Source organism: Dendrobates tinctorius, unplaced genomic scaffold (genome assembly GCF_039654945.1).
Source record: "Dendrobates tinctorius isolate UK_male_01 unplaced genomic scaffold, ASM3965494v1 ptg000154l, whole genome shotgun sequence".
Lineage (NCBI taxonomy): Eukaryota > Metazoa > Chordata > Amphibia > Anura > Dendrobatidae > Dendrobates > Dendrobates tinctorius.
The window spans coordinates 984,382-1,009,371 of NW_027361821.1; the positions used below are offsets into that span (position 1 = coordinate 984,382).

At 42.2% G+C, this 24,990-nt stretch overlaps 1 protein-coding gene across 1 annotated transcript in view; it reads right to left on the bottom strand.

Annotated features, from left to right (window-relative positions):
- The window catches only part of LOC141050884 (vascular endothelial growth factor receptor kdr-like), a 261,295-nt gene that overhangs the window by 19,321 nt on the left and 216,984 nt on the right, over nt 1-24,990 (bottom strand). The window contains exons 21-24 of the mRNA XM_073547555.1: nt 24,386-24,539; nt 18,531-18,628; nt 11,584-11,706; nt 10,614-10,725 (exon numbers count right to left, since the gene is read on the bottom strand). Of these exons, the coding sequence (XP_073403656.1) occupies nt 10,614-10,725; nt 11,584-11,706; nt 18,531-18,628; nt 24,386-24,539 (487 nt within the window). The remainder of the gene's footprint in view (nt 1-10,613; nt 10,726-11,583; nt 11,707-18,530; nt 18,629-24,385; nt 24,540-24,990) is intronic.

Consider the following 24,990-nt stretch of genomic DNA (forward strand, 5'->3'; position numbering starts at 1 on the left):
ACTACATTAGATGTAATATCATATTTACAAAATCCATTTAAGTCTTGCCAAATAATAAGATGTATTTCCAATAAGTCCTCTAAAGTTCATTACCCCACCTCTCGGTTACCTTTCACAGGCAATTTCAGGGACTTGACCTCAGATTTTGCCAGGACCAAAACTGTTGAATGAATTACTATATTATCTATTTTAGACATTTTTGGTCATCCGCTAAGCTTCTGCTTCCTCCCAGCAATCTACTATTACATGGGGCCCATTTACAACCTCCAGAGTTAAGTTTTAGGTGGGCGACTTAGGCCTCTTTCACACATCAGGTTTTCGCCGTCAGGCGCGATCCGGCGCTTTTGACAGAAACCGGATCCGGCGAAATGTAATGCCGGATCCGGTTTCCCCCCCATTGACTTGCATTAGAGCCGGATCGAGCCGGATGGCCATGCGTTTCATCCGATTTTCGCCGGATCCGGCAATGTGACGCGATCCGGCGTCTGGAAAAAACGGCTACTGTAACGTTTTTTGTCTCCGGCGAAAAAGCCGGACACGCCGGATCCGGCGTGTCCGGCTTTTTCATACAATGAAAGCCTATGAGCGCCGCAATGCGCCTGACCAGCGACAGCCGGATCCGGTGGTCGGATCCGTTTTTTTTGGTCTGAGCATGCTCAGTAGCTCTGCCCACAAGACATATATAAAAGCAAGACAGTGGGACCCTCAGCCACACCCAACATGCCACCCAAGCCAAGAACCAGGAGCAGGAGAAGGCAGCAGACATCTGCAGCACCATCAGCACCACCACCACCCCAAATGGAGCAGCAAAGGGAACATGCTGAGGAACGGGAGGGGAGTCCAGCAGCAGATGAGAGACGGTAATTATCAAATCCCCCATTCCTCCAAACTAGGGCTATTGAATATCAAGATATTCATTGGCCCTTTGTTTCTCTTTATTCAACAGCCGCCCAATAGATGCAGCAGCAGCAGCAATGGCAGCAGCTGGAACACCACCCACAGGCATGGTGTATGGCCACCAGGAAGACAGCACATCATCTTATGGGAGCCCTCCCTCGCATCGTCAGCGTTTGACGGTAAGTTTTTATTTCCAAAATCCATCATCTCTGTAATATATGTCTATTCATTGCCTTTTATTTCAAAACAGGATTCACAAGATGAAGAGGAGCTCCCAGAAGAAGAAGGAAGGGGTGGACAGACACTTGGAGTGGGCTCACAATTGGTAAGTTTTTTGCATCAAACGCAGAAACACAACATCACACTACACACAACACATAGAAAACAATGTTCTGCAGACCACACACAGCAAACAAATGCCTACATCCAAAGACATAACATTTTTTGTTTTCTTCTCTAGTCTTCCCAATCTGGTGCTCGGCCAAGAGGTCCTCGCAGTGCCTCCCAGGGTCGTCGGCGACAGCAACGCAGCGGTCACCAGCGTGTAAGTATAAATATTTTTGCTTTGTTTTTTTGCACTTTTTATTTCATTTATTTTGTGGAGGCTAATTATGTTATTTTTGTCTTTTTCTTTAACAGCCTTCACAGCGTGCTCCCGACTCTGACGGTGAGGATGGAGGACTCGATGTGGACCACCTCATCGATCTCGTCAGAGAAAGGGAGCCGCTCTGGAATATGGCTGACCGCCGCCACGCTGACCTTATCGTTACCCGACGACTCTGGGAGGAAATCTGTTTGCTCCTTGTGGACCGCTGGGAGGACCTCAAAGCTCGGGCCCAGATTAAAGAGCGTAAGTATATACAGTACCGGTTGCTTGATTTAAACCAGTGTTTCCCGAACTCCAGTCCTCGTGGTCCCCACGGATCATGTGTTCAGGATTTCTATTTACTTTGGAAATCCTGAAAACATGACCCCTGGGGACCATGAGGACTGGAGTTTGGGAAACACTGATGTTGTATACTAACCACTTTGTCCTTTCTCGTTTCAGGGGAGAGAATTGTGAAGCGGTGGCGGTCTGTGAGGGATCGTTTCAAGAAGGAGTTCAATAAAGAGATGCGGGCCCCGAGTGGATCTGGAGGACGCAGGAGCAAGTACAAGTACGCACGAGCCCTGTCGTTCCTCCGGGAAACAATGCTCACCAGAAGGTAAATATTACACACCACATGTGACAAAAAAATGTTTAGATGTAACTTTTTTTTTTCAGCCAGGGCCATACCATGTCACTATTTTAATTGTTTTTTTTTCTCTTTATTCCACAGCACGGTGAGCAGCACTCGGGAGCCTGCACAATTGGACCCTTCTGAGGCGATCCCTGAGGAGACCGGCACCGAGGGACACTTCGACCGCCCCGGTACATCTGCACCTTCCCAGCCTTCCCACACATTCGACCCATCTGTCCCATCCACCAGCACAGGAGCATCGTGGCCGCATACATTACATGAAGCTGCTGGTGAGGAGATCGCTTTCCCTTTACCCCACCCTTCTGCCCCTGCCACCTCTAGTACACCTGCGGGTACTGGGCGGCAGCGGCAGAGGGGTCAGGAAAAGAGTTATGCGCCAGAGTTCTTGCATCTGAATGCATCTTTCCAGAACTGTCTAAAAGTCTTGTCAGAGCAAATCTCCGCAGGCTTTCAGCAGATCAACTCCAGCATTCTGGAGGTGAAGACACTTCTGCAAACCATGCATTCAGAAGCAAGATCTTCGCCAAACCACACCTTTTTCAGGTCTGTTGTGGAGCGCATGGCAACACTATCTCCTACCCAGCAGATGCATGTAATGCATTCGTGCCACGGTGCTCTACAGCAGGTTACCTCCCAACCTCCACCTCCCACCACTGTAGTTCCTCCACCTGCACCCCCTCCAGCCACTTTCCATCCTCCCCCTCCTATTACATACCAGCAACCTCACCAGTACCAGCAACCTCCCCAGTACCAGACATCTCCCCACTTCCAGCAACCTGCCCCGTACCAAACTCCTTCCCCGTACCAAACTCCTTCCCCGTACCAAACTCCTTCCCCATACAACTTTCCATCAACATCATCTGCTCCTACAGTCCCTGCCCAACCCTCCACTCCACCGCCCACCACCTCTTCTGCCTCCCACATGTCCACCCATTCTGTAGCTTTTTCCACACCATCACCTCTAACTGTTCCTTCCCCACCACGATCCCAGTCCTCTCTCCACACTCCCATTGTCGAAGTGTCCCGCAGCCCCTCCAGCAGTATTTCCACCCCACACTACACCGAGTTATAATGTTTTTTTTGTAATAAAAATGCCCATTTGGTTGTTTTCAAACCTTTATTAAAAAAGTTTTTTTAAATTTAAAAACAGTTTACAAAAAAAAAAATATTTTAAATAAAAGTTAAATTATTGTTTACACTGGTTGTCTGTCATTTCTTTCTGCGGCGAAATATGTTTAAAAAAAAGGTTAAATACAGGGTATTTAAAAGGTAAAAAGGTATTCAAAACCAGGTATATAACTGTGGGTAAATTTTAGCTTTTTGCCACAGTTGTGTTCCTGGTTGTGTTTGAAGCAAAGTATTTCACCTGAAAAGTTGTGTTTATTGTTGGTGATTTCCTAACAATGTACACAACTTTTGTTAAAAGGTGAAATACTTTGCATAAAACACAACCAGGTACACACCTGTGGCCTAAAGCTAAAAATAGAGACCATGACAAGATAGCCAACTTTGGTTGGCAAAGGTATATACTGTTGGTACAGAAGGTACACAAGTTTGGTTAGGGCACAAATCTTTCACACTCTGTCATCCTGCTAGTGTACTCTGCCTTGAGGTGACATAAAGTATAGTGCAAAATTGTCCCTCATTACTGAAACCGTCACAGAACTTCTAGTGGTAATGTCATGGTAATCTTGCAAGGTGGTTTCTTCAGAGGTGTCCTCAATGGAAATGAGTTCCTTGCAGATAACAAAATTGTGGAGTACCACGCGAGCTTTGATCACCTCGTCCACAGTTTCTGTCTTGAGGTTGATCGCAGTCAATAGGACCCGCCATTTGGCTGTCAGAATACCAAAGGTACATTCAACCATTCTTCTTGCTCTTGTGAGGCGGTAATTAAAAATGCGTTTTGGTCTTGTCAATCCTCTGCTAGAGTACGGTTTCAAAAGGTGTTCTGACAGCTGGAAGGCTTTATCCCCTACACAGACAAATGGCATAGGTGGACCAGATGTTTGCGGCAGTGGTCTAGGTGGTGGGAACTGGAAGGTGTTTCCATACAGTTTACGCCCCATGGCAGACAGTTTGAAAACTTGAGAGTCATTGGAGCGGCCATAGGCCCCAATATCAACTGCAATAAATTTGTATTCCGCGTCAGCGATGGCCATGAGGACAATTGAAAAATATTTCTTGTAATTGAAATATTCCGATCCCGATCCAGCTGGCTTTACAATGCGGATATGTTTCCCGTCCACAGCGCCCAAGCAGTTGGGAAACTGACATATCTGTTGAAACTTGTCAGCAATTTCAATCCACCTCTCTGTTGTGGGCTCTCGTAAAAACTCTTCAGCTAAGGAGTCCCACAGTGCACGGCATGTGTACTTCACTATTCCAGATATGGTGGAAATCCCGAGTCTGTACTGGAAATGCAGTGACGAAAGGGATTCTCCAGTTGCAAGAAATCTGTGGGGAATTAAAAAACAATAAATTAGTTTTAAATCACAGCATTACATACCAAAACTGAGCTATAACACTTGGAGATACAAACTACCACCAACAAGATTGCAGTGAAAGTGTGCTCTGATGTGAGCATATCCAATAAATGTGGCTTACCTTAAAGTCACCATCAGACGCTCTGCGGGTGAAACAGAGAAGCGGCAATAGGTGTCCGCTTTTCTTATGAGGTGTGCAATGCGCTCCACCAAGTAATCAAAATTCTCCATTTTCATCCGGACATATCCAAAAAATGTATCTGGGTTTCGTCTAAGGTCCATGCAGAGTGTAGAATAGACCCCACGCGTCATTCTCTTGGCTGTGATGGGGTGGATCCACAAACGTCGTCTACGATGCCTGATGCGCTGCTGTCTCGCTCTCTCCTTCTCCAGAACAATCACCCTCAAACGATTTGCCTCCGCTGTAACATCCACCAAATTCTTCAAAATATTTCCAATGACAACATCCATCTTCGCCAGTAACTTGCTCTTCTCTCCAACCAGCACTTTCTCCTCTACAACCTGTCAAAGAAGGGCTGTAGGAACACGCTATATATAGTTTTCCAGTAGCCAATCCCGTTCGGAAGGCCACAAGGGTCAATTTTAAAAACCGGATCCGGCGTAATCCGTCGAAAAACGGATAGAAAAACGGATGAACCGGATGAGACGGATCCGGTTTTGTCTGTCAAGAACAAGACGGATCCGGCAGAAAACCGGATCCGGCAGAAAACCGGATCCGGCACATCAGGTTTTACAAAACATTTGCCGGATCCGGCATTCCGGCACGACGCTGGATCGCGCCTGACGCCGAAAGCCTGATGTGTGAAAGTAGCCTTAGAGGCTAAAGACACAACCTAGAACATTATGTTCTCTCACTATGTGAAATGTCTTTGTGATCACATGGAAATGATGTTATTAGTATGGATTGTTTTGTATGTACATATTAATTATATTAAATAATTCACTGGAATATATAAATAAGGCCTGGCTTCTTTCTTGAATTGACAATTTAGTAGATTCAGCCACTCGTCAATTTATTTATAAAATTCATGCAAAATGAGGAATACAAGCATTTAATAAGACAAACATGTCAAAGCCTTATTAATTCGGAATCAGAATCTGTCTCCTCCTTAATGTTAGGCTATTATTGGTACTAAATATGAAAAATAAAAATGAATCACGAAATGACCAGATTTCTGCTGTTCCCACAAACAAAGCACCACATCTGTTTTAGGTTGATTAAAAGGAAATATGTCAGCAGGTTTTTGCTATTTAATCTGAGAGTAACATAATATAGGGCATGAGATCCTGATTCCAGTGATGTGTTACTTATTAGACTGTGTGTTGTAGTTTCAATACAAACAAGAGATTATCAACCATAAGACTCCAGCTCACAAGACCAGCATTCCAATCAATCAGTGTATCCCAACCCCCTCCCCTGATTGGCAGCTTGCTGTAGTTTCCATATAATCAGTGCTTTATCAGCAGGAGATTATTACTGCCGGGACTAGCTCTCATGTTTAGGCCAGCCCAGCTAATCAGTATAAACCCACCCCCACCCCTGATTGGCAGCTTGCTGTAGTTTCCATATAATCAGTACTTTATCAGCAGGAGATTATCACTGCCGGACTAGGTTTCATGCATAGGCCAGCCCAGCTAATTAGTGTAACTCCACCCCCACCCCTGATTGGCAGCTTGTTCACATTGTACAGTACACAGGAAACTGCCAAGGGGTATGATGAAGTTATAGACGGAGCAGAAGACTTTGCTCTGCTACATCTACATTAGATAAAACAGTGTTTCTATGAAAACGACACCAAGCAGTCCAGTTAGTGGCACATCCCTGGAATCAGGCTTTCTTGCCGTATGTAATTCTGCTCTCAGATTATACAGCAAAGATTTGCTGACAGATTCCCTTTACGTGTGTTGGTGCTAATATTGAAAACTTACAAACTCCTTGCAGATGTTGTCCTTGGTGCGATTTGAACTCAGGACCCCAGTGCTGCAGTGCTATCCACAGAGCCACTGACTAAATGGTGCTAATATTGACATTTACTTAAGGATGCAGAAACTGGCGACTGAAGCAGTAACACTGCATCTGTACTTTTCTGCCTGTTTTCTAATAGCCCATAATACATAAAAATTAACTTTAGATTCTAAAGTCTTCACATATAATATTCTGTCTACCCCAGAACAAGTACTTACTGCATTACTAATTTAAAGGGACCCTGTCACACGATTCTTGCAGAGACCAGCTTCCTCATTAAAGCAGGTCTGTTTTGCTCTGTAACGTTGCTCGCCATGTGTGTCTTGGAATCTGACTGAGCGGCTTGGGAGAAGCAAGACTCATCACTTCTTCTCCAGACACGTTTTCCACTATGTTTTTCTTTGAAGCGCCGTAGCATTTCAGAGTAAAACATACGAGGGTGCGGGTCTCCGATGCATGAATCATGACAGGTTACATATAAAACAGAATGACAAAGGGTTAACATTACAAGTCTATTTGCAAAATGACTAAAATACCAAACAAACAGTGTCATGTATCTACTGTGCCAGCACTTGTTTTGGCAGAACGTTTAAAAGAGCAAAGCCAAGTACATAGTCCTTGAGCAGAAACCGCAGCAATGGATGGTTGTTCAGCAAACTTCATTAATCAAATACAGTGAAAACCTTCCAGGCTAAAGCTGGCTTAACATCAGTGACCTCACCAAGTTTCTCAGCCGACTTTCTAATATGTAAGGAGGTCTATTGACTCTTCTGATGGCAGATGTTAGGGAAGGATTGGGCAATTGGATGTCTTTATGCCCAATCCTTGTGTTCTCAGGAATGATAAGCCACCAAAAGTGAAGTCTGGTAGCAGCTTACTACCCGCTACCCATACAGAACATTGGCACGCTAGGCCAAGCTGATTGTCGGGATCCGCAGAGACACTTTTGGCCGAGAAAGCACTTAAGGGCCCGTTACACACAACGATGTCCCAGTGATCCCATCAATGATCCGACATGGATGGGATTGCTGGGACATAGTTAGACTCACCAGCGATCAGGACCAGCGTGCACGCTGGTATCTAGGGTAAACAGCGGGGATCCAAGAGCCGCGCGGGTCTTAGTTACCCGCTGTTTACCATAGATACAAGCGTGAAGCGTCGCTGATCGTTGGTCTCCAGATGCCACATGCAGCGATGCGTGCTGGCCAACGGGAGACCAACGATCAAAAAATGGCCCAGGACAATCCTGCACGGTCAGCAATACCCGGCGGGGGGGGCGGTCACTGATGGATGTCACACACAGCGAGATCGCTGATGCGTCACAAAATCAGCGATCTCGCTAGCGATCTCGCTGTGTGTGACGGGGCCCTTAGTGTACTGGTAATCAATGTGCACAGCCGGCTTTAGAGCATGTTCATGTTTTAATTCCCAGAGAGTGTTATGTTATCAACAGTTACTGAATACCTATTTGCTTTTCATACAGTCTGTATCTGTAGCTCACTGTAGTCCTTCAACATGTGGCTCACAGACCCAAGTAACGACAAATCTCGAAAAGCTCTGAAGGCTCCCAGGAGCCACTTGGTTTAGAACAATGATAGACGGCCTTGTTAAGAGACTCCCACCAATCTCGAGTAATTTCAAATTGTAATAAAAGTTCTTATTGTAATCCAGCGATACATGTGGCCGCTCAAGCCCTTGTTGTAGAAGGGTCTCTCAATGATGAGCTGATCACAGGTTGCCCCACTACCAATGATCTGCTGTAATCTACCATCAAGTGTTACACTCCATTGCAGCACCACCACTAAGGGAAAATGAGGGACTGAGCTATTAACAAAATATGTATAAGTACAATGGATATTAAAAGTCTACACACCCCTGTTTAAATGCCAGGTTTTTGTCAAGTAGAAAATCTTACCAAGAATAATTTCAGAACTTTTCCCACTTTTATGGTAAGGTCACACTAGGTGTTTTTTCAGCGATTTTTTTTTCTGCATCAGGTTTTGCTTGTTTTTTCTTGCATTTTTGCTGTGTTTTTTTGCTGTGTTTTTGGAACGCTAGATTTGTCTCTTGTGCATGCTGATAAAGTCTAGTTAAAAAAATTCCTATGCTACAGAATCAGGTTTTGGCACAACAAAGCCTGATACCTGAGTTTTTGCTGTGGATTTTCAGCATTTTTTTCACCACCCATTCATGTCAATGGGTGAAAAACGCTGAAAAAAATGCCAAAAAAACTCTACTGTGCTAAAAAAAAGCATGCCAAGCACAAAATACTGATGACAAAAAACAATTTGTGTGCATGAGATTTCTGAAAGCTCATAGACATAGCTGGTACTGTTAAACACAGCTGAACATTTGCATAAAAACAATTAAAAAACACTTAAACAGAAATCATTTTGAGGGAGAAAATAGAAATTACAAAACTAAAATAAAGTAGTGGCTTAAATGATTTCTCTACATAGCAAAAAAATATCATTTTAACAGGGGTGTGTAGACTTTTTATATCCACTTTAAATCCACATTTCTTTTGTTTTGCTGTAGTTTTTTGTACTTTTTACTAACCAGCGTGACTACCCCTTTTTGAACTAGGCATTTCATCTATATAACTTCCCACGGGCAGGTGTCTGAACAGATGGGCCCCTGTCCTGCTCTACATTAAGGACAGCTGACACAAGGTGATCTTTTAATACTAGAGATAGGACCATCCTGATTGGGTCACCTTGTTGCGGTGGGCTGGCTTTTATGCTCTTTTGATAAAAATAGTGTTAACTAAGTACCCCATGGTATTAGCATGTATTATCACTGTTTACTTGCTGTAGGGTGTAGGCTCAATTTATTTTTTTCTAGGGTTTTGTCTGTGAAATGGCCATAGTGTGAATTTTGGTACATATGGCATGTATACCAACTGGTGCTTCGGCTCATTTTTTTGTTTTTTTTATATTCACTGTAGCTAAGATTATAAAACTTTAAAAAACAAGCAAACAAGAAAAATAACAAAGAAACAGGAAAATCTAACTGTAAGCTTATCATTTTGTGCTGAACTGTCTTTAATAAACTATTTTAGGAAATGGAAAAAAAACAGATAGGTTGATTCTGCACTGCTGTACGAAGAATGACGGATGCCAATCTATATAGTGAGTGGTTTATTTGTCAACGCGTTTCGAAGCATATAGCGGGACAACTTGGTTCATCTACTCGTGAGTTTGCAGCGGCCTCATCTCTTCTTAGTGGTTGTGTGCACATAACCCAAACCCTGTGAGGGCAGTTGTGCTATTTTCCGTCATATCTCTATTCCCAGATAAAACCCTATTTGCACTTTGTCTCCTTCTAGTCTCTCTCTCCTGGACCTTTAATAAACTATTATACAAAAACACCGTGAGCACAACTATGGGGTGGTGCTGAGGTTAGGTTCCCAAACCATATGTAAATTAAGCATAAACCTAGCACTCAACTTAGATGCATGGAAAAAAGAATTTATTCTAGCACACGAAAAAACATTTCAGTCTGTTGTGACCTTCTTCAGTTACATGTTGCATTCGTGCTACCAGACGCGGTATCCACCGCAAGTCTGGATACCGCATCCGGTGGCAGGAGTGCCCAATCCTCATGCGCGACTAAGATATATTGCAGCTCTAAATGTTCACCTTCCAAAACGGATCTTCGTTATATTATAAAGCACATCAGGTCTCACATCAGAGACATTCTCGTACCTTGCATACTGAGTGCAACACGTAACTGAAGAAGGTCACAACAGACAAAAACGTTTTTTCGTGTGCTACAATAAATTCTTTTTTCCACGCATCTAAGTTGAGTGCTAGGTTTATACTTAACTTTAATAAACTATTGGCATATATTCTTCGTAAAGGAAATCCATGCTCTCAAGGTTGATAGGAAACAGACCAAGTAATATTATACAAACAGGTAATATTATAAACATGTCTCCATTTTGACTGTTGTTGTTACAGACAGCATGTTTGATAGACCTTGCTTGTCTCTTTAACTTACCCAAGGAAAATATCTCCCACAATAGCACACCAAAGGACCACACATCGCTCTGTGTGGTGTAGATCTTATCAAATATAGCTTCAGGAGCCATCCACTTCAGAGGTAGCCTTGCCTGGAAGTAGAAACATCTATTAACATGTATTGATAGTGCTTTAGCGCAATTCCGCTATACGATTCTGTTTTACATCCTATGACTAAGGGGGCCGGCGTGCACCAGAAACGCGTCAGGTTTTAACATGTGAATTGGATTCCAAGTTTTTATATTTTCTAATAAAGTCTGAATTTTTATTAATTGCTGTATGGAAATTCCTCCTTGTCCCTCAAACTCCAATATTTGCTTTCTGTTTCAAATATGATCGACCGTTTAATCTAAGATTCACCATGCTTATATGCACTGACTTCATGGACTATAGTCTCTCTAAGATATCCAAATGGTAGACGTCTCTGCTGAGTTTCTACAGTGGTTACAAGTCAATATTAAGGACCATGTAGGTGCTACAAATTCCACCTTCAATAGGATCATTAATGCTGATCATAAGATGCCACAAAATTAAAGAAGACATGTTTTTATATATATGTACCCCAAACTCCTAAAATGCTATCCTTCGGAGGTGTTGATGAAGTATATGGCCAACTACTTAATTTCGAGATATGGGTACAATATTGTATAGATTTAGATGTAGTTATTGCCTGACTGTATATTCCATCGGTTTTGATCATACTGGATGGATCCCCATTACATAAACCAGTTAGGGCTTTACAAGTCTTTAAGGTGCTAATGTGAAATTTTTATTTGGAGTCAAATACACAAGCAAAGGTGTAAGAGTAAACTCTGTAAGAGAGTCCTCCAGTAGGACACACTATGTATCAGAGTTTAGCTTTAGAGCTTGGGTTTGACCCCTTCATTCCTTATAGTTGGCCTCTATACACATGACACAAGCAGTACAGACCCTTCCAGTGTAGTACTCACATCTCCTTTGCGCACGTAATCTGGATCTTTGTAGATGTCACGAGCTAGGCCAAAGTCACAGATCTTCACCACATTATTTTCAGACAATAAGATGTTCCTGGCTGCCAAGTCACGGTGTATACACTATAACGCAAAGAAAGAAATGTCTGCAATCCACAGGATATGCTACGAACAATAAACATGCATTCCAGGCCTTCAAAGAATAGATTTCCAGTCCATTCAACCCAAACATAATATTCTCAAAGGGTTTACACTAATGGAGTACGAAAAACTAAAACGTCTTCTCCATTGTCTTACATGATACAATGCACAGACACTTACGTGTAAGAGGAAGCCTCAGAAAGCCTTGTACATTGTGACAACCGACACAAGAAAGTGACACTGTAGGTGACTAACCACAGCAATGACACACTATGAATACTATAACAAATGTCTGCCATTGTCATCTCTTTACCATCACATAAATGTGGTCACCAAACAGTCATATCTCTTATCGGTTAATTTTCCATATTTATCTTTCAGTGCAATTGGTTCTCCTATAACCTAAAGGTAACCTTCTATCTTTATATCTTAATTAGTACTACTGACCTTATATTCTTAACTTATATTCACAATTGTTCTGTAAAGGGACTGTGCACATTTTTTTTTTACAGAAAATTTCTACAGAATTGATTTTAGCGATGAAGTGCATATAGGGATTATTCTGAGAATTTCAAAACCAGAATAATATTATTTGCTGTTTTCATAATTATTTATTTATTTACGGGATACTGTCAATCACAAATCACATAGAAAACTAACTACATATTTTTAGCCCTATAAAAAAAATTGTCTTTAGTATCTTTACAGCCTTCTCTGTTGTACAGAAAAGCAACTTTATACAAGTATGCAAACTATGCTGCTCATATGAATGTGCTTTTACTTGCAGGAAGTGCCGACTCAGTATTTGCCAGCACTGTCAATCAGAAGTGAAAGAAGTGGAGGTATTAAAAAAACGGCTAAGCTTCCTTTTAAAGATAAGTAGTTAGCTTAGAATGCAATTCATGGCTGTCAGTCTCCCTTTAAAGTGAATCTGTCAACTGGTTTTTGCTTTGTAATATGAGAGCAGCACAATGTAAAGGCAGAGACCCTGATTCCAGTGATGTGTCATTCACTCGTCTGCATGCTGTCATTTTGTTACAATCACAGCTTTTTCTGCTGCAATCTAGCAGTGCTCAGAATGCTGAGCTCTGTATAACCCCGCCTCCACCTCTGTATATTGTATATTGACAGAAAGATACTATTCATTGGTGGGTGTGGGATTACATGGAGCTGTGGACTAGGAGACATGAGACATCTAAGCCTGCAGTGATAATCTCCTGCTCATAAAACTTCTATTATATATTGAAACAACACACAACCCAGTAGTGACATCACTTAAATCAGTCTCTCAGCCCCTACCTCATGCTCATATTACTTAGCAAATACCTGCTGACAGATTCCCTTTAATCTGTGCAGAGTGACTATTGGGCAGGTTAGGCAATAAAGAGGCTTCTTCCCACAATAATTAAACAAATAAATAGCAAGGAGCGCCATAAGAATTACCCAATGACACAGTAATGTAATATTTCATTATGGGACAATCCAATTCAAATACTACACACACAAACACATTATATATATATAGATATATATTTATATATATATACAGTGCCTACAAGTAGTATTCAACCCCCTGCAGATTTAGCAGGTTTACACATTCGGAATTAACTTGGCATTGTGACATTTGGACTGTAGATCAGCCTGGAAGTGTAAAATGCACTGCAGCAAAAAAGAATGTTATTTCTTTGTTTAATTTTTTTTTAAATTGTGAAAAGTTTATTCAGAGGGTCATTTATTATTCAACCCCTCAAACCACCAGAATTCTGTTTGGTTCCCCTAAAGTATTAAGAAGCATTTCAGGCACAAAGAACAATGAGCTTCACATGTTTGGATTAATTATCTCTTTTTCCAGCCTTTTCTGACTATTTAAGACCCTCCCCAAACTTGTGAACAGCACTCATACATGGTCAACATGGGAAAGACAAAGGAACATTCCAAGGCCATCAGAGACAAGATCGTGGAGGGTCACAAGGCTGGCAAGGGGTACAAAACCCTTTCCAAGGAGTTGGGCCTACCTGTCTCCACTGTTGGGAGCATCATCCGGAAGTGTAAGGCTTATGGAACTACTGTTAGCCTTCCACGGCCTGGACAGCCTTTGAAAGTTTCCTCCCGTGCCGAGGCCAGGCTTGTCCGAAGAGTCAAGGCTAACCCAAGGACAACAAGGAAGGAGCTCCGGGAAGATCTCATGGCAGTGGGGATATTGGTTTCAGTCAATACCATAAGTAACGTACTCCACCGCAATGGTCTCCGTTCCAGACGAGCCCGTAAGGTACCTTTACTTTCAAAGCGTCATGTCAAGGCTCGTCTACAGTTTGCTCATGATCACTTGGAGGACTCTGAGACAGACTGGTTCAAGGTTCTCTGGTCTGATGAGACCAAGATCGAGATCTTTGGTGCCAACCACACACGTGACGTTTGGAGACTGGATGGCACTGCATACGACCCCAAGAATACCATCCCTACAGTCAAGCATGGTGGTGGCAGCATCATGCTGTGGGGCTGTTTCTCAGCCAAGGGGCCTGGCCATCCGGTCCGCATCCATGGGAAGATGGATAGCACGGCCTACCTGGAGCTTTTGGCCAAGAACCTCCGCTCCTCCATCAAGGATCTTAAGATGGGTCGTCATTTCATCTTCCAACAAGACAACGACCCAAAGCACACAGCCAAGAAAACCAAGGCCTGGTTCAAGAGGCAAAAAATCAAGGTGTTGGAGTGGCCTAGTCAGTCTCCTGACCTTAACCCAATTGAAAACTTGTGGAAGGAGCTCAAGATTAAAGTCCACATGAGACACCCAAAGAACCTAGATAACTTGGAGAAGATCTGCATGGAGGAGTGGGCCAAGATAACTCCAGAGACCTGTGCCGGCCTGATCAGGTCTTATAAAAGACAATTATTAGCTGTAATTGCAAACAAGGGTTATTCCACAAAATATTAAACCTAGGGGTTGAATAATAATTGACCCACACTTGTATGTTTAAAATTTCTTAAAATTTAACTGAGCAACATAACTTTTTGGTTTGTAAGATTTATGCATCTGTTAATAAATCCTGCTCTTGTGTGAAGTTTGAAGGCTCTAACTTATTTGCATCTTATCAAACCTGCTAAATCTGCAGGGGGTTGAATACTACTTGTAGGCACTGTATATATATATATATATATATTTACACACACACACATACACTAGCCATGAACCTGTTCTACGCCAGGGTGGCGGGCTTTTTTATTTGTATATGGTCTCCCATTCTGGTATGTGCTGCACCCCTCAACCCTGAAACGATGTTAGCTGGTCCTTTTAAGGCAGGGCTGCAATGATGTTGAAATGTGTTTTGGGGGATAAAGTTAATTTTCTAGGCAAATATTGACTTTGCAAGTAATTGCTGTTAAGCTGATCACTCTTTATAACATTCTGGAGTATATGCAAATTGCCATTAGAAAAAATGAAGCAGTAGATTTTGTAAAAATTAATATTTGTGTCATTCTCTAAACTTTTGGCCATGACTGTATGGTCCCTTCACCCCCCAATCCTGGAATGCACAGCCCTCTCATCCCTATTTTGGTATGAGTGGCCCCCTCATCCTTATCCTGGTATACATGGTCCTCTCACCCCCTATCCTGGTATGCATGGTCTCCTCACCCCCCAATCCTGGTATGCATGGTCCCCTCACCCCCCAATCCTGGTATGCATGGTCCCCTCACTCCCCTATCCTAATATGCATGGCCCTCACCCCCTATCCTGGTATGCATGGTCCCCTCACCCCCCAATCCTGGTATGCATGGTCCCCTCACCCCCCTATCCTGGTATGCATGGTCCCCTCACCCCCTATCCTGGTATGCATGGTCCTCTCACCCCCCAATCCTGGTATGCATGGTCCCCTCACTCCCCTATCCTAATATGCATGGTCCCCTCACCCCCCTATCCTGGTTTGCATGGTCCTCTCACCCCCCAATCCTGGTATGCATGGTCCCCTCACCCCCCACTCCTGGTATGCATGGTCCCCCTCACCCCTATTAAACTGCACAGATTAAAAAAAACAAACAAACAAACATTTATACTCACCTTTCTTCCCCGTGTCCAGCGCTGTCCTGTTCTGCGCGTGTTGTGGTGCCGGACTGGGCACCTGCTCAGTCCTCGCTTTCCGCCGCCATGTTCTTGAAGACACTGCAGTGTGTCTTCTACAAAATGGCAGCGGTAAGCGTGGACTGTGCATGCGCCGATTCCGGTGTCATAACCCTCCCTCTTCTGACGTCACATGAAGGCGCAAGACCCCGCGGTAACAGCAACACCGGTTCGGTAAGGAGTTGCAGAGATCACGGTATGTGTTCAGTGCTTACGCACACCGCGATCTCTTGGGGGTCTGCGTCACTCTGTGGGGGGATGCGTCACTCTGTCTGGAGCAAGACTGCGCAGGCGTGTCGCGCTTGCACAGTCTATAGAGGCTTCAGACAGAGTGACGCTTAGCCCGTTATATTTTATATATATATATATATATATATATATATATATATATATATTATATTATATATATATAACAATAATTTTGGCCAGACTGGAAAGTTATGAACCTTTACAAATCACTTTATTGCCTCATTCACATGAGCGTCTTCACCAGACTAATACTATCCGATTTCTTATTGGATAGCACTTGGACCAATGTTATTCAGTGGGACACTACTAATGCAAGATTTCTTTTCATTTACACTACCTGTCACTGTCAATGAAAAAAAAAATCACAGAATGCTGCTATTTCACTTTGAAATTGAATGCCTCTCACCTATTCAAGTCTGTTGATGTATAGAAAACAATGAACTGCACTCGGATGACATCTGAGTGCAGTCCGATTTCCGTGGACTTGCAGAATAGAGAATATGGGGAAATATTGTTATCTATCTTCCTCTCACAGTGTAGTATGCATGGTTCTCTCATATGAGAGAACCAGATCACACTATGCTGACATTTGGATTAAACTCTGATTATAGTTTGATCTGAGTGCAATTTGCATAATCGTCCCAATCTGACCATAGCCTATTAGGTTATTTGACTTTTTACCTGTAAGGGTACGTGCACACGCTGCGGATTGTAGTGCGGATTTGGCCGCGCGGATTTTGTAAAATCTGCAGGTAAATCTGCAAGTCAAAAGACCTGCGGTTTTACCTGCGGATTGCTCTGCGGTTTTGCCCTGCGGTTTTTCATCTCCTCAACGGAGATGACATGTCAATTCTTTCTGCGGTTTCAAAACCGCGCGGAAAAATCCGCACCGTCTGCACTGCGGTTTTTTTATTCCCATAGGGAATAATGGTACTGTACACCACAGCAAAAACTGCTGCGGACCCGCAGCGGCCAAAACCACTGCGGAACTGCAGCAGAATCCGCAGCGTGTGCACACACCCTACGTGTATGTTTCCATGGTCAGGATTGGCTCAGTATTTGCTCAGGATTTGACGCAGGTGAAATCTGCATCTGAGGTCACTTGCAGGTCACCTGCATTTTTTACATGCTTTTTGATGCTGATTTTCATGCGGATTTATATGCGTTTTTGAACGCTAAATAAAGATCTATTATTTAACAAAAAAAATAATTGTGATGTCATTTCCTTGTCCAACCTCTTCTTTTACATACTCCATTGAAGAATAATGTTTACACACATAGATAGATAGATAGATAGATAGACAGATAGATAGATAGATATGAGATAAATAGATCTATAGATAGATAGATATGAGATAAATAGATCTATAGATATTAGATAGATCTATAGATAGATAGACAGATCTATAGAAAGATAGATAGATAGATAGATAGATAGATATGGGATAGATAGATATATCTACAAATTGAAAAATATCAGACACCGCTCCAGTTCAAGGAAAAATTGAGGGCTTTAATCCAGCACCAAGTGGTGCACCGTTTCAACCTCACAGCACGGTCTTTGTCAAGCACCTAATGATAGTCTATGGGAAATTTACACTGCGGGGACGGAGCGTCTCCGCATCGTAAATAGACATGCTGCGGTCTGGAAAGACACGCCACATGTCCGTTTACGCAGATCTGTCACCTGCGTCTCTGAACGCAGAATGGAGATGGGATTTCATGAAATCCCATCCACTATGCTGTAACATCTGGACGCTGTGGGTTGGATGCTGCAGATGTATGCAGCATCCAACCCGCAGCGTTTACTGACCATTGGAACATACCCTAAGAAATGGCATTGAAACCTCTGCTTGTTCCCAGTCTATTTGCTGCATTGATATTAGCACATTCTCATTTGTAGAACTGATGATTGACCCTTTCACAGCTTTGCCTCCAAATGACTACATTCTGATGTCAATGCAGCTAAAGGCAGGTAACAGACTTGGGAAAAACAGAGGAGTTTGGAAACCATTTACATGCAATTTTATTTTTTACAGGAATGAAGATAAATACTCAGAGTGATTTGTTCAGCATGACAAGTTAAAAATTTTGAAAAAGAATTTCAAAAATTACATTTTAGTTACTTCTTGTTTTTTTTGTACTAGTAAATGACTTTGTGCTTTGAAAAGTTTGCCTGTTTACTTATATACTTGTATTGTTCAAAAACGTGCATTGTAAAATAAATAGAAAACATTTGGTAACATTAAATGGAATTTCACAAAGTGTGGTTGCAAAAAAAAAAAAAGTTTAGTTACATTTCCATTTACTAACTAATAACATCCCAGCATAAACAAGATGAAGTATAACCTCATTGGCGGTAAGGGAAAATGCATTAGCTTGCAGACTGGCCTGGAAGCAAAGGTTATGTGGTGGGTTTGTGCAGTTTTGGAATTCTTACTTTTCTCGAAGCCAGGAATTCCATACCCTTTGCCACCTGGAAGCTGTAACAAATCAGATCTTCCATCGTTAGCTGTCTCTTGCTCACATCTTCAGGATCTGAAAAAAAACCCCCAAAAAAACCCCTTTTTGTTGAATGTGTAAATCACTGCTGAAGAATAGTGAGCGCTGTTCAGGACATAAGGTATTTTTTCATAAAAGTACGTAGTAGCAGTACAGTTTCCTAGCCAACGTCTTTCCTCAAGATTTCTTTTATAATTGTTTCCTTAAATTATTTTTTTTTTTTTTGCAGGATATAAAGTTCAGCAGACATGGCTTGGCTATGGAGGTACAGTATGGTTCTTATTGACAAAGCACAAGAGTACCCCTTTAAGCACAAATAAAAAGCTCTGATTAGTTTACCCTTGAAGCTCACAGAGCAGGGCACACATTTTCTGCTATGGCTTGTCGGCCAGTCATCTGGTTGGCATGTGACTTCCACATTTTATGTAGTTCAAAGCAAAAGCCGACTTCATTGTTTTTTTTTTATTAAACAAACAGGAATGACTCTATAAAGCCAAAAAGAGGTCTAATAAAAGAAGCGATAAAAAACAGAATAGCAGGGGAATATACTGTATATAGGAGTCGGAGACTGGCCTGTAACAAACATGTCACCATTGTGTGTATCTATTCCAGTAACTGATCTTACTACAAGACATCACAGAAACCACAAAGCTTCCATTTATAAAGTGGCTGACGACTTACAACATCAGCCTTTCTTTTAGTTTGAAATTAAACAGAATCATTCAGTGGGACATATCTATGATACCTTGATACCTGCAATGTCTTAGCCCAGAAAAATTCACGTTGTTGTAAATGAGCTGTTAAGATCTATGGGCGGTACACAGATCTCCATGAGAATCTGCCTCCAGTGATTATTGTACATGAAAAGAGGTGCTACCAGTGTGAGACAGGTAGATCAGAAGAGCAGACTGTCAGTCATTACATGTCTCATACTGGCACGCTGGTAATGCTCCCTTTCATTTACAATCTTGGGAGCTAAATTCTCAGGGAGATCAGTGTCCAGCCCATAGATCTTAGCCCATTTATATATACGAAAAACATGAAAACATGTAATAAGATATTGGATCGCAGATATCAAGGTATCATTTTATTAAAATTCCTATGACCTACATGCTCATATAGACGGCTTAACCCTATTAAGGATTCCCTTTGACAGCTATTTCTCCTGACTCCATCATACACAACAGTGTTCATTTTGGCAGAATGAGAAAGTCGGGGCCTTGCTCCTCTGGCAGAGAAGTATCGCCAGGACAATCAAAAGGATCGGTTGGTGAAATTCAATATGCAAGATCCTTTCTTCTCAACATCATATGTAAGGGGAGATTCAGGAGACATACACACACATTCATAGTCCATCTGTATCTATACAATGCACATGGGAGCCGTGATGACATTTATTCTTAATTAGGTCAGACATATTTTTATTTGGTGGGTCAAGAGACATAGGCCATTGTTCATATGAGTATGAACGTTGACTCTTGTTTTAGATTGAATTAATTTTTCTGAATTGTTGAATGGCTGCTGTTTCCCTATTATATCAGCTCCTATGTTTTTTGTGCTGCTATCCTTGGAAGACAGGGATGCATGGTCATTGAACAATTGATGTTTGCTAATATGTCAATTACCCATTGTATAAACTCATGTAGCTTGTTGACCTGCAAACAGTGAAGGACAAACTATGCAGATTGATTAAATACTCAAACAATGAGCGTTGACCTCATCCCACCTTCTTCCTGACTTATGGATGATGGCTTGAAGGACAGATGTGTGTTGTGAACTCATTTTCTGGTCTACCAGTTGTGAGTTCTCCTTCCGGGCTCCCTCTGGTGGTAACAGGAGGTAGTGAGGTTGATTTAATTAGTAGAGATCTGCCACCTGATGATGAGGATAACGAATGGATCTCTGGAATCTCAGACTGGATTAAAGGCAGCCGACGCTGGTGCTGGTGATTTCTTCTTGCTTTTCAGGTCTTGGTTTTCAGCTCTGTTCCAGTCATCTCAAGCTAAGTGTTTCAGTTAATGTTCACACTTGATTTTGTTGGTCTATTCAGTTTTTTGTGTGGTCAGCCAGCCCCGGCTGGGGCTGTGCTGAATTTCCACTCTTATTTATCTGCATTTGCCAATTTGCTTTTTGTCCCTTATTAGATTGGCTTCTTTTTTGCTCTGTTTCAGAATATTTCAGAGTGCTGATATAGTGGGAGAAGTCTAGTGACTTCAGGATTAATTTTGCTATCAGAAGTGTTGGTCATTATTTTTGTAGGGTTTTTTGGGCAGATTGCAGACAGTGTCTTTCCTTTCCTGTCCTTTCTAGTTAGTTTGGGCCCCATCGTTTGCTCAGCCTATTTTCCTGCCTGTGTTTGTGTTTTCATCTTGTTTCACCGTCAATACATGTGGGGGGGCTGTCTATTCCTTTGGGGTCTGCTCTGGGGCAGTTAGTTTTCCCCTTTTCTTGCTTTAGGCTTATTTAGTCCTCCGGCTGTGATGAGGCGTCTAGATCCATCGTAGAAATGCTCCACGGCTGCTGCTAGTTGTGTGGTTAGGATCAGGGGTCTGCAATCTGCATAGTTACCAACCTCTCTGGTTTTCTGTGACTTAGCTTGTTTAGTTTTCCTCCTCGGTGACCCATTCATAACAGATGTGGGTATAAAAAGGTACCTTTATCCTTCTGCAAAGAGACTCTACAGAAAAGCAGCTATGACACGATGGTTCCAACTGGAGGGATAAAGATTTGAGGCTACAGGAAGTCAGCTTAAGGGACCATGGCACCAGCTGGAGGAATACAGATCTGATCCATTGACCATGACTAAACCCATGAAGATGGTCGAAAAAGCCAGGTTGGGATCATCCTGTCACCTAGCCCCATGGAGTCATTCAGAGAAGCCAGGTTGGGACCATCAGGTCACTTGGCCCCATGGAGACGTTTGGAGAGGCCAGGTTCGGACAATTAGTTCACCTGGTCACATACCTCAATGGACTGTCAGCTTCCTAAGCTTGTTTCTACCTCCTCTCTGTGGGTGCCCACCAAAAGCGGGTTGCCACTGGTTTGTTAGATGGTTCTGGAAGCCTCAAAGTTGCAGATGCTCTAATTCTGGCAGGCCAGCAGAATTGTGAGATTCTGTCATTTGCACCATATTGTGGATTTGCTGGGACTCTTCTATATGTTATTGTCTATTAGTAATTTAATAAATCATTGCTCCACTGTTTTACCCTCAACCTATGTTGTCTGAGTAGTATTCTGCCCACCGTAAATGAGTGTGGACATTTAGTGGTATGAGCCCTGATCCATGCAGTCTTTCTAAAGGCAGCAGGGCCCAGTGGACGAGAGAACCTACTGACCCTCGTGTCGCCACAGAAGCCATTACTGTTACTTAATCTCTGCTGGTAAGAAGGTTATGCCAATTATTTATTTCCAGTTGCTTATATAACACTAACTTATTCTGTAGCCCTGTACAGATACTATTGGCACCCACATCAATCCTTGCTCTTAGCATTCACAATAAAAATTGACTTTCTCAAACAAATATACTTGTGACAGTTTCATAAGACATGCAATTAATCTGTCACGATCCATTTTTGGATCTGTGGAAGAGTCAGGATTCTCTTATAGAAACCTTTTTCCTTTCAGGCCCTGGGGGGTTAATATGGGTTTTTGCCCCCGGTGGCCGTTGGTGTTACTACAACTGTAGTTGCTCTGCTGCTGGTTTGCTCCCCAGTGGCCGCTGGTGTTACTACATGTTTAATTAGCTAGCAGGTGGTGACCACCCCCCTCCTTCCTATAAAAGTTCATCAGGTGCTGTAGCTCATTGTTGGTAATACTGGTCATTTGCTATCCAACCTTGGTGACGACTGGACCTACCTGGTGGAAAGGGGGTTCAGCTTATCTGGAGCAGTGGAGTTGCTGCTGGATGCTGATCGGGTGCCTTTCTCTGCTGCTTGGAGCATTGGCAGCAGATAAAGCTAAGTTTGGGTTTTTAGTTGCTTTAACCCTGTGGTGTCTTTTTTATTTTCCCTTGTGTGTTGCTTGGTGCAGTTAACTTTATTCCTGTCTCACCTCCTGGGGAGGGGGTTGTGGGTTTAGCTATGTATTCCTTTGAGGTCTGCTCTGGGGCAGTTTAGATTTCCCCTTTCTTACATTAGGCTTATTTAGTTCTCCGGCTGTGTCGAGGCGTGTAGGCTCATCGTAGGTACGCTCCACGGCTACTGCTAGTTGTTGTGATAGGATCAGGGGACTGCAATCCGCTTAGTTACCAACCTCTCTGGTTTTCTGTGGCTTGGTCTTGCTTTCCTCCTCGGTGACCCAATCATAACAGTTATCGTTAAGGGGAGGGAATGCACTTCTGTGCCTAAGCATTGATCTACTGGAAGTATGAAATTAGAAATCTTATAAAACCAGTGATTTAGTTATTATTGCATTTATGAACAAAGACATGCATATAAGAAAATATATCCTTATAGCAAAATGTTCTCTAGACACTGCCAACAACAACACGATCATTTCCAGCAATAGAGGGTCTATGACTTCGGCCAAGTCATCAATAGCTGAATCATACATGTTACTGTCATCAGAACATCAACTTTTCTTGGCAACAGTCATAATTCTCATAATAGAATAATAATGATTATAATTGTTGTTTGATATAGATCAGGGGGTGTACAAACATTTCTGTGGTATGAGGGCCACATTCCAGATTGTACTACTTCCAAGAGTTGCAATAAAACTTAGAGTATTTCAGGTAAACTGGTCCATTGTGCTATGTTCTATGTGATTAGTTTTGTAGGTTCTGATGAGTATGTACATGGCACTAGGACTCAAGGAAGATCAAAGAGGGAATATCTCTAATGTACCATGCTCATAGGCTGTGTTTTTGGGGTCACAATAAATAATGTCTCACAATTGTTCAGAGTGCTCCTTTAAATTGTATAAAATATAGTTTGTTCAACTGAAGTGCCCCCTTAGGAGTAACAGCCACTGTGTTCCCAGAGTGGAGTCTATCACGTTGTCTTCACGGTACAGTTCATTCCTTGACTTAGTGACACACTATGGGGAATTAGCCGGCTTCAGCAATCAGTCTTCCTGCACAGCACAACTGCTCGCTTCCTCTTAGGACAACCATTTACATTTCAGGGGACCCCTGGGACAGTTTGTAAGAATCCTTGAGGCTGAAGGGACCCCATATGAGAAACAGTTATTTAGTGAATAAAGGATAGCTACAATTTATATTAGGCCCGATAGATTCTATGTTGAATACACATAAAACACACATTATTTATTGGTTAGGCAATGGTAATAATAATGTGAATAAGACTGAACAATATCGAAGAAAACGTCCGTTCAATGAAGTTACAGTGCCAAAGCATGAACTTGTTTATTTCCTTTTATTTTATTTTTCTTTATAGCACCAGCTTAATCTGTAGTACTGTCCAGAGACAGACATCACTCATGTCCCCAGTGAAGCTCCTAATTTTTTTAGCTTTAAACACCAATGTGCCAATTTCATCATTCTATTTTTGTAGTGTGAAAGGTAAACCAAAAGCCAGAAAAAGTCCTAAAAAACATAAAGAGAAGATACAAGCTCCATGGCCATGATACTATTGCTCAAATTCTAACTCAAACTCTAGTATAGTAAAAGGACCGAGGAAATAATAGATCCACCATGCAACCTGGCTTACCGCCAATTATGGAAATATTAGACGCACACATGCACAAAATATTTGCATACTGAGAAAGTTTTTCCCGTATCTTCTTACCTGCTTCCCACCCATACAGTATATTATCATTTGTTGTTCTAAATACCTTCTTCTTCTTCCTCTGAGTCACTGTAACTTTTGTCTTCTACGAATCCTGAGCTTGCAGAACTGCCGGTACTGGCCACGCTTTCCAACCGTCTCTTAATTAACTCGGTGAGGTCACTGTTTGAGTCATCCGCTGATTTTTCTGCTTCCTGGGACTTGGGAAAAGGAGAAAAAAAATCACATTTTTTTTACAATAAACCACACACCCACACGTATGCATGGTTTAAAGTTTGTCCAAAGTGTTTTGTTGCAAAGATTATTAGGGCGTATGAATACCACAAAAGGATCTTCAGTTTACAACACTCTATGAGCCACAAGGCAAAGCTGCTCTCAAGCCTTCCATGTGTTAGGTAGACCGCGATTCACTTGAATGTCTCTTCTTTTCCTACAGAGGCCGCTGCAAAAGGCTGTGTGGAGTCCATAGCACACAGAATGACCATGAGGTTGCACTCATGTATTATTGGGTCTTGTTTATTGGTGTTGATTTCATGGAAGAGAAATCTGGTTTAAAAAAAAAAACATTTTTCAAAATAGCCCTTATAGAAATTCTGAGCTAACAGATGGGATTTGTGATTAATAACCCAAAATGCAGAAAGGCTACAAAGG